Source organism: Hyalella azteca, unplaced genomic scaffold (assembly GCF_000764305.2).
Source record: "Hyalella azteca isolate HAZT.00-mixed unplaced genomic scaffold, Hazt_2.0.2 contig4728, whole genome shotgun sequence".
Taxonomy (NCBI): Eukaryota; Metazoa; Arthropoda; class Malacostraca; order Amphipoda; family Hyalellidae; genus Hyalella; species Hyalella azteca.
The window spans coordinates 1-18,139 of NW_025934939.1; the positions used below are offsets into that span (position 1 = coordinate 1).

The 18,139-nt window shown below is 36.8% G+C and overlaps 1 protein-coding gene across 1 annotated transcript; it reads left to right on the forward strand.

The window, feature by feature from the left end:
- Positions 1-2,315: 2,315 nt before the first annotated feature.
- Positions 2,316-7,383, forward strand: LOC108666485 (sedoheptulokinase; the record flags this gene model as incomplete). The annotated part of the gene is given in 8 exon segments (XM_018153371.2): positions 2,316-2,493; positions 3,069-3,236; positions 3,608-3,725; positions 4,326-4,467; positions 4,975-5,072; positions 5,465-5,639; positions 6,452-6,737; positions 7,099-7,383. Coding segments are annotated over 8 exon segments (1,400 nt in total), but the record flags the coding sequence as incomplete, so codon positions are not given.
- Between the last annotated feature and the right edge of the window lie 10,756 nt (positions 7,384-18,139).

Sequence of the window (18,139 nt, forward strand, 5' to 3'; positions counted from 1 at the left end):
TGCGCGGAAATTTATTTTGTCATTTTAACGACCTGCGCGGTGCGCCGTACTATGCTGGTAAAAAAATGCGCCGTGCGCCGTACTTTAGAAAGCTATAATAGCTCTACTATTTTAGTCAACAATATACGCGAGTATATTGACTACGCGAGTTGAAGTTTTGAACTGACAATAATAAAATGTAAGACATGTCGGGGTTACTTCTGACTCTTCCGCAGGCTGGAATTCTAAGAATGGAAGTTCACTTATAAAAAAGCTTGCCACCCAATGAAAAGCTTTCCCACAGTGCTGTGCCAAGTGACTGACTAAAGTGACTATAAATGAATAGGAGGATCAAAAATGGACAAAATGTTTCAATTTTATAGGACATTAGATTTGTATTTGTAAGAACTATTTTTATTTGGATGTCTCTTGTTTGATAGATACTTTTTATTTGACTTTTATTTAATGGATTTTTTTACATTTTCCAGACCTTTTGTTTGTAATGATCAAATTTCGGTCAAGTTTTCAGTTAACCAGTACTGTAGTACATATACCTACCATACTTGGGGGCGGGGCTTATGGGCACAACCAATCACAGCTTGAAAGCATCCCCATCAACCAATCACAGCTTGAAAGCATCCCCATCAACCAATCACAGCTAGAAAGAAGATAACATTACAATTCCATTATCCAACCACAGCTGGAAAGCTGAAAGGGTCTAAAATCACAATCCTATCATAGGCTATCAACCAATCACAGCTAAAATTCTGAAAGGGATAGGATATGTAAATAATGGACTGAAAGTGTAAAGTTCCTGGCCTTTCCAAGTTTTCAGGTCCTGCTTTCCAATATGCTATGTGTACTGGTTAATTTATTATCCCTCTAGAATTCCACACTGCAGTCTTCCGCAGTCCGCTTGTCGGATACGGAACGTACGGTAATCGTAAACTGCAGCTATTATACATACGATATGTAAACAGACGGTGTTCAGTGTTGCCATATGACTTTGGAGAAAATTTCTTCTAAAATAAAGTTCTAGATTTCTCATTCACCAAATTTCCGTATCAAGAAAAATCATATATTATTGAAAGATAATTAAAGCCTAAAGGCATACTGTACTGAGTAATCTGAGTATTACGTCTGTTCCTCCACAAACTGCTCGTGCGTGGCAGCGCGACGTAGAATTGATGGCCGGGATTGCGCGAACACGTGCGCGAAGAGAATCAATTTTCATTACATTGCGCCAACTCTGCACAGCAATAGCTTAGAAAAAAGTGAAAATGCGCGGGAAAATTCACCGAAAACAAACATCATCCTGAGTGTGGGGTCTTTGTTACCCCAGCTCTTGGGGTTTCTTTGACTGGGTGGTAAAATCAATTATATTTTTGGTAAAATAACTCCAAATAACTCCAGGTTGTGGTGCATTGTAGTAGAACTCTTCTAGTTACATATGCTAAAGACAGATTTTAGGAAAGTGTCATAGTTTGCCAATGGGGGGTGCCGCCCCCACCTAATGTGACCACCTAATGGCAGCCGTGATGGGGTATCATTGACCGGTTTAGAAATTAAGTTAAAATTACCATATATAAGACTCTGTAGAGTCTGAAACATAAAGAAAAAAACATTAATAGGTGTATGAGTGTATCAAACATAAAATATGTTATATAGATAGGTACCTATGGTAATTTTAACTTAATTTCCAAGCCAGTAAATGTTACCCTGTCACGGCTGCCATCAGGTGGTCAAAGTTCCCCCATTGGGGGGTGGTGCCCCCCATTTGCAAACTATGACACTTTCCTAAAATTTGACTTTTGCATATGTAACTAGAAGAGTTCTACTACAATGCATCAAAACCTGGAGTTATATTACCAGAAAATAAAAAAATTGGAGGGGGTACTCCGACAGGCTTTAAATAATAGCTCTTTTTCGTGGGTCACATTATTAATTTTTTTAAACTATTAGATATGCAAACTTTTCAAATCTTTCTATTGTGTTACATAGCCTCAGTATTAGGCCTTTGATGGCCATTGACAAAATTTTTCTATGTCAAATTGTTTTTGAGTTTTGGGGTTTTTGTTAAAAATTGACCATTGACTATTAAATTTGCTGTAGCCTTGTAGATTATTAATATTCCATGCCCTGCTTGTAGAGCTGATAATCAATTTCTCAGTCATAATGGTTATAGCTAACAATGCAGTGATTGTAGTCTATTGGTTAAAGGTCTAAAACTGTGTTTTTTTTTTAAATCAAAACTGTACTGAAAATCTGACTTAATCCTAAGCTTTATGCTTATGGAGATTAATTTATTATTATAATATTTTGAATCTAATGCGCAGGTAGTGATGGCAACAAGCAAGATGTTGCCCGAATCTTGTCTGCTGTTCAGCTATGTATCTCACGGCTGCCAAGAGACCAGCTACGCAAAGTGAAGAAAGTAGCTACATGTGGCCAAATGCATGGCTGTATGATGTGGAAGCAAGGAGATGCTTGGTTTCAAAAACCAGATTCAGACAGGTAATGTCTACATTTTAGAACTTATCAGTTTTTCGCAATTTAAAGTCTGAATTAAGATGTCATTCCACTACAACTAACCAATATGTCTAAAATTTTAAGTTGCTTAGCTGGTTTTATTTTTGCTTTTATGTCTCATATACCTACCCTAGTTGTCAAAGACTCGTATGGTAATAGATGTGTATGTGGACAAGCCTATGAGGGAATTTAATATCACTTGTGCAGGCCTCAAGTGGTCCTAGAGAACTTGAAAAAATGTATTCATAACTTTTGCTAATTTTCCTGTTTAACTTTAAATTTCAACACTAGCTTGCGTCTGCAGTTTGTTCAATGAAGTATTACTTTAACCTTGTAAATTAATTGAAATTTAGCTGCTAAATTTAAGCAGTTTCTATGAATGAAGTTATTTTGTCTGATTCGAAATTTATTAAAATGCATTATATGTTTAGCAGCCTGTGAATATGGAGTTGTTTCTGAATTGATGAGATATTTGTTTGAAAATTGATGTAGAGTCATTCTAATTTTATTTTGAAATGTTGAATTTATACATTTTTTCCTAGTCGTACTTATATTTGCAGGTACGAGACAAAAAATGTGAGCTATCTATACACATGGCAAGACAACAGATGCTCTCCTGAGTTCCTGTCTTCCTTACCAACTCCTCGCTCTCACCAGCCACTTGCCACTGGCTACGGATGTGCCACTTTGTTGTGGTTCTCTAAATACCGGCCTCTTGAATTGTCTAAGTGAGCTACTGACTGAAGTTTAGTTTCTTTTTTAACTTGGTGATCAGGTTCAAATAACAATTTTGCGACTTACAATTTATGTGTTATGCATAGTGCTTTCTTCTTTGATATGAAACTCTTCTTATAATGGAATTATAGAAATATGAATGTTTGTGAGACATATACTATATCTTGTACATTAAAATGAAAAGCATGAATGGATAATAATGGCGATACAAAAATGCAGTTTATTCCTTGTGCCATGAATTTATCATTGAGGAATATTTTAATTTGCAACCATACTGAATCTGAACGTTGCTTTAGTGTGAAAAATCTTGAATTTTATTCTAAGAATAATTTTAAATCATAAATAACTTTCATTCAAATGGCAGGTATGACAGAGCAGGCACCATACACGACTTCTTTGTAGCAATGTTGTGCGGCCTGGAACATCCTGTGATGAGTGTGCAGAATGCTGCAGCATGGGGATACTTTGACGCTGCCGCTAAGGTAGCTTTTCTTTGTACATCTGCTATTAGTTTAATGTTATACATTTACATGACACTTACATCTTTGTACATCTGCTACTAGTCTAATGTTATACATTATACATGACATTTACTTCTTTGTACATCTGATACTAGTCTTATGTTATACATTATACATGACATTTACTTCTTTGTACATCTGCTACTAGTCAAATGTTATACATTATACATGACACTTACTTCTTTGTATATCTGCTACTAGTCTAATGTTATACATTATATATGACACTCTTCTTTGTATAGCTGCTACCAGTCTAATGTTAGCTCGTCATTTCTCCTATATGTTCTTAGAAAGCTGTGTTATCAGTGGAAGTTATCGTGTCTTATTTTCATCTGGCTTGAGAGCCCACGAGTGATCAAGTTATGAATTAATGCCTACCGGTACTTATTTTTAGAATTTCTGCTTAGCTAACATGAAGCCACTGCTAACTATTATTTCCTTGGTTTTATATGCTGTATAAATATTTGCTGGAATTCTAATCTCTCAAAAAGTATTTTTTTTCTTGACCGCGCTACAAGTTATTTAGCTGTAACTCATATATTGGGTGTTTTTACCTTGCAGACGTGGAACACTGACATCTTGAGCGCTGCTGGTCTTCCTTTAGAACTCCTGCCGACTGTTGTTGAGTCTGGGGAAGTGGCAGGCGAACTGACATCCAACTGGTATGCCATCCCTAAAGGCACACCGGTCATAGCTTCACTCGGTCAGATTTGCATTCAATTAATACGTTTTACCATCTTCATGATTGCTTTTTATGTATACCTACCATTAGACTCTTTGCTATCTTTATGACAGCCTGTTTTTTATCCAACTAAGACTTATTTTTATCTATGCTTTGTATGTCTTGCTTTGTACAATGAGTTAATGTAATCAGTAATTGATTCCAGTCATTTCAATAAGTAATTGTGGGTAATTCAGTGATCGATGCCGGCAGAAAATAGGTTATTGCTTGTTCAATCTTTTAAAGATGAATGTCATTAACTACGGTAATACTTATTTGCGCCTTTACACTACATTAGATGATTTTGAGATAATAGTTAATCGTTTGCATCAATGATACAATGAGGCCGTACGCCAAGTCACAACAGCTTCTGCTTCAATGTGGGAGATTTTTTGACTATTGGATATTTTGCTCGGCTGGTTAAGATTTCCCAAGTAATATGATAACATATCCAACGAATGTTCGGACAGTGAGTGTTGTGTTGTGCAGGTGACTTGCAATGCTCGGTGCTCCCGTTGCTCTCAGCTCCTGACATTGCAGTCGTCAACATCTCAACTTCAGCACAAATCAGCTTCAGGCTGCCTGAGGTGCAGTGAATTCATAATTTTTTTTAAAGGCCTCCCACACTCACCATTCCAACAAAAAAAAAACAAATTGGTTTTATTAATTTAAAACCATAATTCACCATTCATAATTATTCCCCCTACATTTGATGCTTTGTTTACTGTGGGCTCGTGCTAGGTTCTTCTCTAAAACAGGGTTTTATTTAGGCTGCATTTCTGTGTTACTCACAACGAAGCTCGTGTATTTTATGGTCACATGACAAATATTGCTGGGGAATTTTAGTCTCAACTCTGATAACATTCAAATTCTTATCTTCACGCAATATCACATTTCCACATGAATACAAAGCTCTAACTATAAGTTCAGCAACTCTCTGAATGCACTGTAATTATCAATTATTTATTTGTTGTTGCAGAGCTTTGTGCCGCCAACCAAGCCACCGACGTCACCTCAGACGACGGAGTGCGTCCCGTTTATGGAAGGCCGATACTTGAGCGTAGCCGCTTCTCTCAACGGCGGCAATGCTTTGGCCGCCTTCGTTAGGACCTTGCAGCAGTGGGCCCTCGATCTGGGATGTCAGGTGCCTCAGTGTGAGTCCTTACTCTGATTAACTATCATAATATAAATAATTAAGCAGTGTCAGCGTTGATTAGGCCATGTTGGTTTGTCGCCAATTGTCAACTGAAATGCCGATCTTCCCTGCAACCGTTCCGATTTTGAACAGAATATTCTAAGCTAGTTTTGAATCTCATACCCCCAACTCACTGTTCAAATCTTAGAAATCTTAATCACTTGGTCACCCTACCGATCTCAACTAGTACGGTATATTTGTAGTTAGTTTTGAATCTTGAGCCCCCAACTCACTGCTCCAATTGAGGTGATTGTAACCTCTCGGCCACCTCGCTGATGTCTGATTGATAGAATCCAAACATTTTTATGCTCGAGGCAGAAAATATTCGTGTTCTCTAATCTTTCATTGATTTCTCTCACGAGAAATTCTCTCTAAAAAGTGTGTTCAAAGAAAATGTATTTTTATCCTGCTGTAAAAAGTTTGTTTCTTTGATGTTGTTACATGCAAGTTCATGCATGTTTGTTATGAGTTATAAAGTTCGAAGTGTCTCACCTGTCTGAAACCTAGTCTTTCTTTTTATGAATTTAAATATTTATCAACATTTTTCCCTGCATATTTTAGATTTCTAATATTTTCACTCTCAACTGGCGTATTTTAAACATATCACAATCTTTATAGTTGCATAAAAAATTCCCTATAAAATTAGCCAGAAATTGATACTATTTTCTTTAAACATTTGCGTGAATAACAATAAAATTTATGTATCTTCAGAGTAGTTCTGTATATCAATTTGGAACTGCACAGAACTAACAGATGTGTACTGAAATACAGCAAAGATCTGGGAGCGTACGCTGACTCTTGGTGCTGCGTGCTGCGAAGAACCAGAACCTGCGTCGACTTCCTCTGACGCACCTGCGGATAAAGACTCGCCATGTTCGGACCACATGGCGGGGGGCACCAGGGGCAGGGAGACGCTCATGGTCATCACCCCCACCGTGTTTGGGGAGCGTCACTCCCCTGAGGTCAACGGCAGTGCCAGCAACATCCGCTGTGGCAACCTCAAGCTCGGACAGGTCATGCGTGCGCTCTGTAAGGGAATTGTGGCCAACCTGCACAGGTACGCTGCCTTATTATCTTATGTGTTATTATATGTATGTAATATAGACATTTCATTAACACTTTCGAGAATATTTCCACTTTAATGAAAATAAATTCAAATGGGAAGAGCACGAATTGTCAATTGTTATGTTGTCAAAATTTTATTATGGAATTGAGGAGGCTATAATGGGATTGTCCATTCGAATTTCTGAACTAAAATTTTTTTCATGTCAAGTTGGAAAATAGTGTATGGTAAAGATTTTCTTATTTAATTTTTTTACTTTACATTATACTTTTCAAGTTACCAACGGATTTAAAGCAAGTATTTGTTATTAAAACCTATGGCTTCAGTTGTAATTGTGATGGATCACCTCTGGCAGCATGATGCCCAGGAGTGTGCTGCTGGACGCTGGAGTGACCCGCATTGTCGGGGGTGGGTCAGCCCTCACCCGCAACCCACTCCTGCTGCAGGAGCTCCAGGCCCTCTACGACCTCCCCGTGACTCTGGACAGTCGCGGGGACGCTGCCATCGGGGCCGCCATCGCTGCCATCCGTTCTGATGGTGACGTTGCCACCGCTGCCATCCGTTCTGATGGCGATGAGAAGAGCAAGTAGCCGCTGGTGCAGGGCTGGGCCTATAATTTCAAAAAAAGTTAAGATATCGTACGTTCATCGGCCAATCATTGACGGCCTTTCAAGCAAAATCCACCAATCATAGACAAGAAAATAGAGCGTAAGTACTTACGTTCACTTAGCGAGTTTTGAAAGTATGGGCCCACTGGTTAGCAGGAAGCAGCCTAAAATGTAATCCGTAGAAAAGAACATCGAATAATAGAACTAAACGCAGTGATGTTTGCATTATAAAAATACTGGAAATAACTGCAACGAAGTTCGTATAATCGTAATATTAGAACGAACTGCAGCTATGTTATAATCACATGATGGAAATTTGATTTGATAGTACCGGTAGGCGCTGCGCTTGCGTCGTTGCCGTTAACGAAAATAAAACGTTGGAGTGTTACTCTGATCAAGAGGTGCAAAATGAATTATTCGTAATTCTCAGTACGAAACAAAACTATATACTAAATATTTCGAAGTCATCACAAAAGAAGTGTGAATTTTATTTTCAATCGCCATTAAATAAGATTACAAGGAGCTATGACCATTGAATCGATAGACAAAGGTAATAAAATGGCATGATAAATCTACACAATACGTTGCCTTACTTATTTTCACTATTCAAGCCTGTCATTAATATTGCTTATAGCTAATAGGCTTTTATTAAAGTCACTTGATCGAAATTTGCATTGATTTAAATAACGTATGAGCATATTACTTGGTATCTATCTGAAAAAAATTTATTAGGATCTTCAGCTTTTGTTGACAATATTAGGCAGAAGGTTTCTTCATAACGTGAATCTTCAGGGCGTTTATAATTATTGTGTAAAATTTAAATACAAGACATTGGCATTCATTGTATGCCACAACAAATTAAGCGAAAAAGGTACTCAAAATGAGTGTTTTGTTGGGTACAAGCAGCGAAACATAACGTGAGAACTTGTACAAGCTTTATTGTATTTACATGCATGGCCTTGCACATGACTTATCTATGATAATACGTAATAGTTAGAAACGCTTAATGCAGTTTTAAGGATGGACTTTCATTTGAGACACACTTCTTAGATTAAGTCTTCATTGTCAATTGAATTTAAGTGAGCTACAATTTGTTGGCATCTGCAATGAATGCAAATCAAACTTTTCGCGTTGTCCAAAACTCTCATAGAATAATATTGTCGGAGATGTACGAAACAACCGTCTAGAAAATTGGTGTAGCTTTTGATTATATATCTAGCGACCGCAGAAGCCAAAATATGCATGATAAAATAGTGTAAGAGTATTTTTTTCTCGAGTTTGTGCTCAAAACCCAACAGTTTGATGGTAATTTAACTTCTAAACGTCATAATGGATGACTAATTTATTAGTATCAATGCTATGATTACATGAATTTCATACTGACCAGGTGGTTTAAGGAAGTGTATGCAAATTTGACTATTATTGCTGTCAGTCTGTGTCAAAATGATCTCTTCAATGATAGCGTGGGTATCTTGTAACGTTGAGACGTAAGTCGTTAGGAGGCTATTGGATATCCCAAAATTTGTTACTGATATGACAGTGGCAGCTACTCGTGGTGAAGTCTAGCAGACCAACGGTTCACACCTGCCACCTTGGCATTGTGATATAAATTTTCTTAAGTGAGCAGAGTGTTCAGTTCACGATATTTAGCAGCTGATTCCTCTTGTTTTGTATGATCTCTAAGAAGAAACTTAAGTCATCTTGTAGTGCAACTCGTGCCAGTATAATGTGATCTCCATGAGCGTGCCTGCTATCCTCGGCTTAATATTATAAATATTTACGTAACTCAGTACTCACTGCAGTGAGTGACAGAGAGCGCATTTTCGACGAAAATATGAAGTCACGGACAGACAGACGGACATGGCGAGCACAACAGGGCATTTTTTCTATAAATGAGAAAATGCGCTAAAATCACTTGTTGCTAGAAACATTTAAGAACCGCTTGTTGATATTTGGTGAACAATATAATACTGTACTTGAAAAAATTATACATGCATTTGTCTACCGTATCTAAAGTTCAAATTCAATCTCGTATATCGTAGCGTCCGCGAACTTCTTGACGCTTAAAAACTAGTACTTCAATGCAAACTGTGACTTAATTTTCCTGGACAAATATCAATTGTTGATGTTGTTCTACCGGACCATTTTTTATTATTGATCTAAATCTGCTCCTCCTGTATCTATGTACGTACGCATCAGATTCGCTTAGCTAGCTAACCTCTGCATTCTCAATGCTGTTCGTCCTTATAGCAAACTAACCTCTTTATCCTCCTTCATATACGATGTTAAAGTGAGATATTTTCTATAGTCTCCCTGAACAATGTTGTAGTAGTAGACGTTAAGAATAGCAACTTCTGTTATTCGACGATGGGCGTGTCCAGTGTACACGCGACACTAGCTAGCTCACAAACATGGCACTAGTTTACTGACACACACGGTAATAGTTTGTTGACATACAGCACTAGTTTACTGACAAAAACGGCACTATAGTTGCTGACAAAAACGGCACTAGTTGCTGACAAAAACGGCACTATTTTACTGAAAACAAGGCACTAGTTTGCTGACACACGGCACTAGTTTGCTGACACACGGCACTTGTCATGTGGTCTCTCGGCACTTTTTGAACGTGTCTCTTCACTTGCCAATTAACTGCTCAATCGCCGTTTGTTGATCTTGTTCTTCCAATGGCAATTTTTTTCACGAGGACATATCTGTGGCTAAGGCTGCGACACGACCGCTTGCTGTATATTCTACCTCTACCGCGCTCAAAGTCAAGGCTATCGTATTGAATTTGATTTATTCCGGAGGTGTTCGTTTTAATAAGAGAAGCAAACACAACGTGTATAACAATTTTGTCAAACTAATATGTATTCTTTCTTCGTGCTAGATTTTCTTTAGTATAACTACAACATTGAATTGTAGATGACGACAGACGAATTTAATCTCGTGATTTGATCCTTTGTGTTTAATTAGCTTCATTGTATCGTGCGAATATTTTCCCGTGTTGCCGAGAATAATTATGGTTTCTTTATTTTGTAAGTGAGCGACGGCAAGCCAAGACCCATGTAGTGCAAGCCTTTTATTGGGCAACTGAAACTTAATGTTGGTTTCTTGTTTGTCAATGTTTTTTATGATTATAATCTTGTTAGTCAAAATTATTTATTATTGTAATTTTGTTTGTCAAAATATTATAATTTGCACTTTTTGTCGTCGCTTCCGATCAATAATTTGTTTTCAAATTCCATTACTTTCAATCACGTGATTAATTATGTGTGAACTATGAGCCATTGTATGATAAAACATTCGCTATTTAAGTTGAATTTGTTTACATCGATGCCGCGTTTGAATTTTTCTTCTAATTTTAATGAATACTTTTATTGGTTATATGATTAATATTATGTTTGATATATGTTGCCAGTACAGAATAATTTCCTCATGGTTAACACCCCGGCCTTGGGACATCGTTTACATAGAGAGTGCATGCATGAGTTAAAATATGTACCCTTTATTTGTTAAGCTCGAGAAAATTTTTATTAATTTTACTAGTTTTTAGAATAGGTACGTACTGTATGTTGCATCGATGTTTGAGTTACCACCTTATAATCTATCTGTACGGATTATTTTTTATTGTTTACTTAGCTTTTAGACGATCGAATTTTCAATCGATTTTTTGTTGTCGCATGCCTTGTGTTCAGTTGAGACACGAATAATTTTAGAGTAACTGGACCAAAATCTACATATCTCCCATGCTCTGTTTGTAATCTTTCGCGCTAAGCTACTAAATATTGATGTTGAGATGGAAAAATTTGCGACCCATGAACTAAAACTTATCCCACAAACGAATTGATAAACTCGAAACATTCTCCACTATAATTTGCAAATATTGAGAATAATTGCATAACTAAATAATTTTAACAAATAAATAAACATAACTAAATCTTCAGAACGTTTTATCCGGGTAATGCGTGTACCAGACAGGCTGCTTTGGCAGACTATTTGAAAATGAAACTGTTCAATAACTTAATCTTAGTTAACATTTCCCGTATTTCCACCTTAAGAAATGAGATGCCATTTTGCCATTTTCGCTTCTGAAACAATCTGGTCTACACTAATACAAAAAGATTTCGTTATTGTTATACTCGTGTTAATATATTCCGTATTGCCACCTTAAGCAATGCGACGGCTTTTTTCGCTTCTGAAACAAGCTGGTCTATACTAAAACAAAAAGATTTCGTTATTGTACATTAATATTGGCGAATTTTAGCCAGTGTATTGAAACCGTCCGTTTTTTGGTGACCAAAAATTCTTAAGATGTTCGATGTCGTACAAGATTGATCAGTGATGATATGGTGCTATAAATAATATCTTTCGGGAAAACGAGATGAGAACCAGAGTGAATCATCGATATTTTTGCTATCAGTGCCTCAGTGTGCCTCTATGAAACCAAACGCAGTGTTATTTCGTGCGTCAGCCAACAAAAACCTAAGCTTCAAGTTATCTTCAAATTTTCACTGTACTTAATTGAAAGAGTCGAGATTCGATATTGATTATGCATGAAGATATTATCATTTATATTAACTGCTAATTTGTTATATGAACTGCCAAGATCAAGATAGCGGGATTTTTTTAGACAAAACTTCAAGTTTTTTCAACACGAACATAACATTTTCCTTTGTTGTAATGTTTCCAATGATTTGGTGCCCCAGAGACTAACACGAGTTTAGTCTTCGAGACTATCCATCTTTTAGGTTGAACTGTTAGCTTATCTTGACCGCTACCACGTGCAGCACATATCATAGCAATAGTAACTGTACGCATAATTTTCTAGTATGCTGAACATTGTTCTGAATTGCCAGTTCAGTTCAGAATAAGCATAAATACTTTGGAGCTCGGTTTGATAATACATCTTGGTTACTGATCAAGTTTCAATATCGCATTAAAACATGACTTATTATTCTAACTGGTCTTCGGCCAAAAATCGTACTGTAGAGTTTAAAACTTCATATTTTCTCACTAAGTGTGAAGAAAATTTGAGTTTATTCGACTACATTTTATTTCAATTAACTGAAACCGTGTATGTAACTTCCATTTATTTGTTCTCTACTATTGTAATTTCCCTACAACGTATACCGAGGCATTTAAATTTTGAGTGTGACACCCTATAGCAGTTCTCTCCTGTAGAATAGGCGCTCTGTGCGTGACAAATTCTCATTTAAATGTCTTAATGAGCGGCATTTGTGCGCCAATTCATATGGCGCCTCTGTACGTTTGCAGAAATTGTTCTCCAAGCAATAAATCGTGTTCAACATCATATGATAAATATCTAACGCTAAGTTGCATCGTTTTAACTGTATAATTTACAAGTGTTTGTCGTTAAAATGTACAATTTATTCAACCGATTTGACCGAACACTCAGTGTATTGGACCAAACGGTGTTTTCATTTCTATCCTATATAACCAAATCATGAGTTAAATTTTTTACCGTTATATGTCGTACTGAATTCAGTTGAGTTGTAGGTTACTCGCACTGCTCTTTGAGTCTATTGCTGTTCACTTGTTCTTAATTAATGTCTTTTAATATTCAATCGTTATTTCTCAGATTCTGTTGATGCGTTTCTGTTCCCCTATTCTTTATTAGTTTCCTATTCTTTTTTTTACACCTGTAACTTTTACGTTCCTGTTGCTGTTTACCTGTTCTTAATCGTTTTTGTTCATGTTCACTTTTTTCGTATTTTGCCTTGTTCCTCTTTAGTTCCGGTTTTGTTTCACTTATTCTTTAATATTTTCTGCTGATATTTGCCTGTTATTTCTTTCTCTCTGATCTCCTGTTCATTCACTTTTTCTGGAGGGGCCAACGCCTCTGGTAAGCTCAATTTTTTTTTAATTTAAGAAATTTTATGGGCCATTAACTTTTTATCGTTGATGAACTAGCCAAATTTTCGTCCATTTTACTATTACTGTCTTTATTTCCATCTATTTAACTTAATTAAATCAAGAACAACTCAAAACTCTCGTCGCTAAGAATTATTTTTAATTCAATGCATTTAATTGTTAAACATTGCCGCCAAAGTTTCATAAATTTGCTAGTCGGAAGTGCATGGAACCTTTAACACCAAATGTCTTTATTATTAACCCTATTTGATGTTTTAGTTCAATATTTAGCACCCTAATTAAGAACGTTAACTTATAAAGGCGTTATCACATTTGCATTACGTTGTGCGTGTGTATTAATGACACATATTTATTTTATTCGATTTACACCACACACACATTCTACACACAAAATGTGTGTGTGGAGGTCGTTCGTGCTGAAAACCTCGATGTCGAGGTCAGGTAACCGCGAATTAACGACTTTAATGAACACATGTAATTTAAATTGTAATTAACACATAGAGCGCACGTCACAAACTTGTTTTATTCTTTTAATGTGTATGTTATGGCCCTACCTCGCATGCAATATTCATACGAATATACGAATTACACGAGTAATGTTCATACGGATAATATTAATATTATGCCTAAAAATATAATTGACTTGGCCTGGTCTACTTCACTATGTTGCGTTCGGTATCTCACTAACGTTTTTTCGAATGTTTTTAGATATCTATGCATTAATGCAGCTATTTTATTCATTATAAGTTGGATATACAACACTATTTTAATGTGTTATTTTGTCAGTCATGCCAGTTTCTTCAAAGACAATTATAAGTAAACTGCGTTTTATATTCCGTATTATGTTAAGAGTTCCGGTTTTATAATAAATGAAAGTCGTTCTTTATTATATACTATAATCAACGGCTGTGAAAAAATCTCAAGCATTTCCAGCCAGCCTAGTAATTTCTAGCAATGAGGTTTTTGTTAAGAGATATTTTCGTGAATTTTTAGCGTTATCTTGGTTCGTCCTGCTCTTATTCACTAGGTAATTTCGCTATTAATGTCAAAATTAACCTTTCTTTCATTGCTATCACAGCAAATTATCACCACAATAATTATACCTGGATCAATAATAATAATTATACCTGGATCAACTCTTTCGTTGAGTATTCAAATGTTTTCATTGTAGAGGGCTAGGTTAATTATTAGGGATTAGTAGAGCATTGCTCACTGCATCGCAATGCGCTAAAATCTTTCCTTCCATTTAAAACATTGGACGTGCACTGCCGAGCCTGCCGAGCTTCCTGGCTCTACAATCACGTCTAGTCACGCTAACTCGACATGACACTAGAACCTTGCCTAAACGACAGGTAATTCCCATGGGTAATTCCTGCACCTCTGCAAATTAAAGAGGAGTGTCTTGTGTAGAAATCCTCAACCCGACAGTGATCCTGAAATCACTGATCATGATACTGAATAATTTGCTCTTGATTAAAGTGATGGGTTTCAGTATCGTTCAACACGCGAAATGCTTTGTGATCAAAGAAATATTTTTCATATCCAATTATAAAAATTTAATCGGTTAAATGATGGCATGAATTGGAAAATCAATGCTTAAAAGAATCCCAGACAGTCAGTGTGAAGTTCTAAGATTCTTCAACTATATCATCCTCCTGTGACACTAATAATAATCGATAAGTCGTATATCGTCATTAGAATCCAGCGGTCAGACGTGTTCAATGATCGATTGAAGTTGCCGCGTGGTTGTCATCCTGAAACGCGGACTTAACCATCGCAAGCATGCCTTATTGGTCCCGTATACAATATATTTATTGCAATGCTCTGCAGATACGAAGCCGAGTGTCATTGCGACAGCCGGTGTGGGAGGTGACCTGTCGGCTGCGCTGGCGTGGCTATCGCCTGAATCTTTTGTTCCGTGGATCGCTATTCATCAATTTTATTAGAATAGAAGTGTCGGCACTGAAGAAATAGGCCCATGGCCTGTTGCCGATTCTTGAACTTTTCGTGGCTTGATTCACAAGGGATCCGGCCTTTGAAACCCGGTCTTTCCATAACAGACGATTTATTGAGATAGCTGCTGGACTTATTGTCTGGTCCCTAATTTGCTTGGCATTTTAAGACTGAACATATGCTCCTGCATAGCTTCGTCTATTCCGTTAACTTTACGATCGCGCTGTTCAGTGTTAGAACGTGAGAACATCGTTTTCTTCAGTAGAGAAATTTGAACTTCTGATTTGCAGGTGTTACGCATATTTCTATATTCGGAATGTGCCTCGCTAACTGTTAAGATTTACTTATATACGTAGGATTGAGCTTCGTTTGATCAAAGTAAAACTTATTCAGTTTAACGGTTTTAGGATTTCGTCTATAAAACCATTCTTTCTTAATCGGTGTGCCAGACGGATATGACACATTTTACATAAAAAAACATAGAATTTCCATTTGACTCGCGGTGTAAAATGGGAAGTAATCGTTATTTATTTTAAATGGCATTTTTATAAATCGATTTAAAAATCAAATGCATATTTTTGGAGCCAACTTCCCGACCTACTGTAGCTGAGTTATGCCTTCCTATTCTCCCATAAAAATTAAGATTTTAGGTCCAAATATCCCGACTCGAGGTATCGTGGAGACTACTAATCAATCCTGTCATTCTGTTGGTATTGGAATATTCGCTACTCAAGGCTAGTAATTTTCACAGCAAAAGAGAATCGAGAAATTTACAAACATAACCCCATTCATTACTTCCTAGTATAGTATAGTATATTACTGTATATATAGTATAGACTATAGTATCTTCGGCATTGAAGAATAGGCCTGGATAGGCCTGTCGCCGATTCTTGTACTTTTCTTGGCTAGACTGGCCTTTTGCTCAAATCTTTTTTGCTGAAATTAAATCCTCTTCTTATATAAATAAAAAAATCAATTTTACCTTAGATTTCTAAAATTTATTTTATGCCGTTTGGTTTCTTAAGTCTGTTGAATTCTAAATTGTATTGGATGCTCGTTAAATGTAATTATTTCGTTTGCCTTCTATAGTATAAATTTGATTAGCATATTTCAGCAAATTTTCGTAAGAGCTAAAAGATCGATGAGCTTCGCGCTCCCACTTGCCACTCAGAGGCTGTTTCTTGACAACGCCAATATTTTTACGATAAAAAAATAATGCACGGAACAATGATGGCTGATACTTAGATACTAAATTGCCGTCGATCACTTATTTTTGAGTTTCCTCAAAGAGGATCTAAGCTTACGATTAGGCAAGGCAATATTTTGCATTTCTAGAAGCTAAATTCGGACCATTAGCTCGCGGCTATTCAGAGACTCTAGGGTCCGTGATCTCAGGAAGCAAAAGAAAATAAAACCGACCGAAAATAAGACGCAAACGATAAGGGAACTTTAATGCAAGACTGTGCAGCAGACAAATGTTCCTTGATATGGGATGCAAAACCAAAGTTGCGAGCAGTCTTTTTTCCCGTCGTGAGCTATTCTCTCCGACAAATTCATGACATCCGTTGTGAAATTAAACGATTTGTCGATTGACTAAAATTTCCAGCTGAAATCATTTTCATCTTATACTTTGTTGACTATTTGTCATCAGGGAGAGCGATTGAGCAAGGAGTACCATCGACAACTTTCATATTCTATTTATAGCAATTATCCAGTACTTTAATGAATATCTGAGTTACTGCCCGCCATCGATATTTATTTTTCAATTCACTTCGATTTGGTGATTTCTTCACATCGTTAGACTGGCAGACCCATTCATTAAGTAACGCGAATGCAATAATTGCTTTGAAAATCCCACCGGGTACTTCAATCGAGCTCGCAATTGGAATAGAATCAAGAGGGGATTTAAGGTCTTAGGTCGCATGTCCATCCCACTAAATTCTAATGAGTTCGATTGAGCACTCTAATTCCCAGCTCCCGAAATGAAAGCTTCGTAATCATATAATAATTAACAATTTAGTTTTAAACAATTAAATATCAGCCAAGAAACATGACATAATAAATAAAATTAATAAAAGAACAAAATGTCGAGTGGTAGCTGAAAGTAGGCAATGTCCCGCGCCATGCAGAAATGCACATGATATTCATTGCCTATGAGCACATTTTCAATTATTATTCGCAGACAAACCGGAAGATTTTTATGACAAATATTTTATGCAAATAAAATACGGGTCTTGCAGCACAATGAAAATTGACCTGTTGTAGCCGCCCTATTCGAAGGTGCAGAAAATGTTTAAGGTATTAGTGAAGACAAATGCCTGTGATAGCATCCAACGAATTAACGCTGCTTCGATTTCAATAGAGTGAAGCTGAAATTAGGAGCAGACTTTTGCTAAGGCTGAGGTAGAGTACGAGGCATGATGATTCAAATTGTTTTAATATCAGTCAATCTTAATTTACAAATTGTTTTCAACAGTATTCAAGCCATTGCTGGAACGAAAAGCTGGAGGCACAAATATATGCGCAATAATAAATAATAATTGATAAAAAAATAAATAATAATTCTTCCCAAGTAGTGTTCTAAAGTATTTTGTGTCCTAATCTGTTATCCAAGACTTAACCTGTTCCTTATCTTGTTATACATTACCAAAGCTGCCACCGTATCCTGCTATCCAAGACCAAAGCTGCCACCGTATCCTGCTATCCAAGACCAAAGCTGCCACCGTATCCTGATATCCAAGAAGAAACAGATTTCTCCAGGGGGTGTGCAGCAGCTCATTATCTCTGTGGCTTGATGGCTACCCGAGCCTTCTGTTTGTGGCATCTGTGATTGCCTTATCCGACGAACCTTGAACCGTGGATACGGGAATTCCATGAATGAAAAAAATCTAACTCAGTACCCACTGCAGTGAGTGATAGAGAGCGCATTTTCTCGTAGACGAA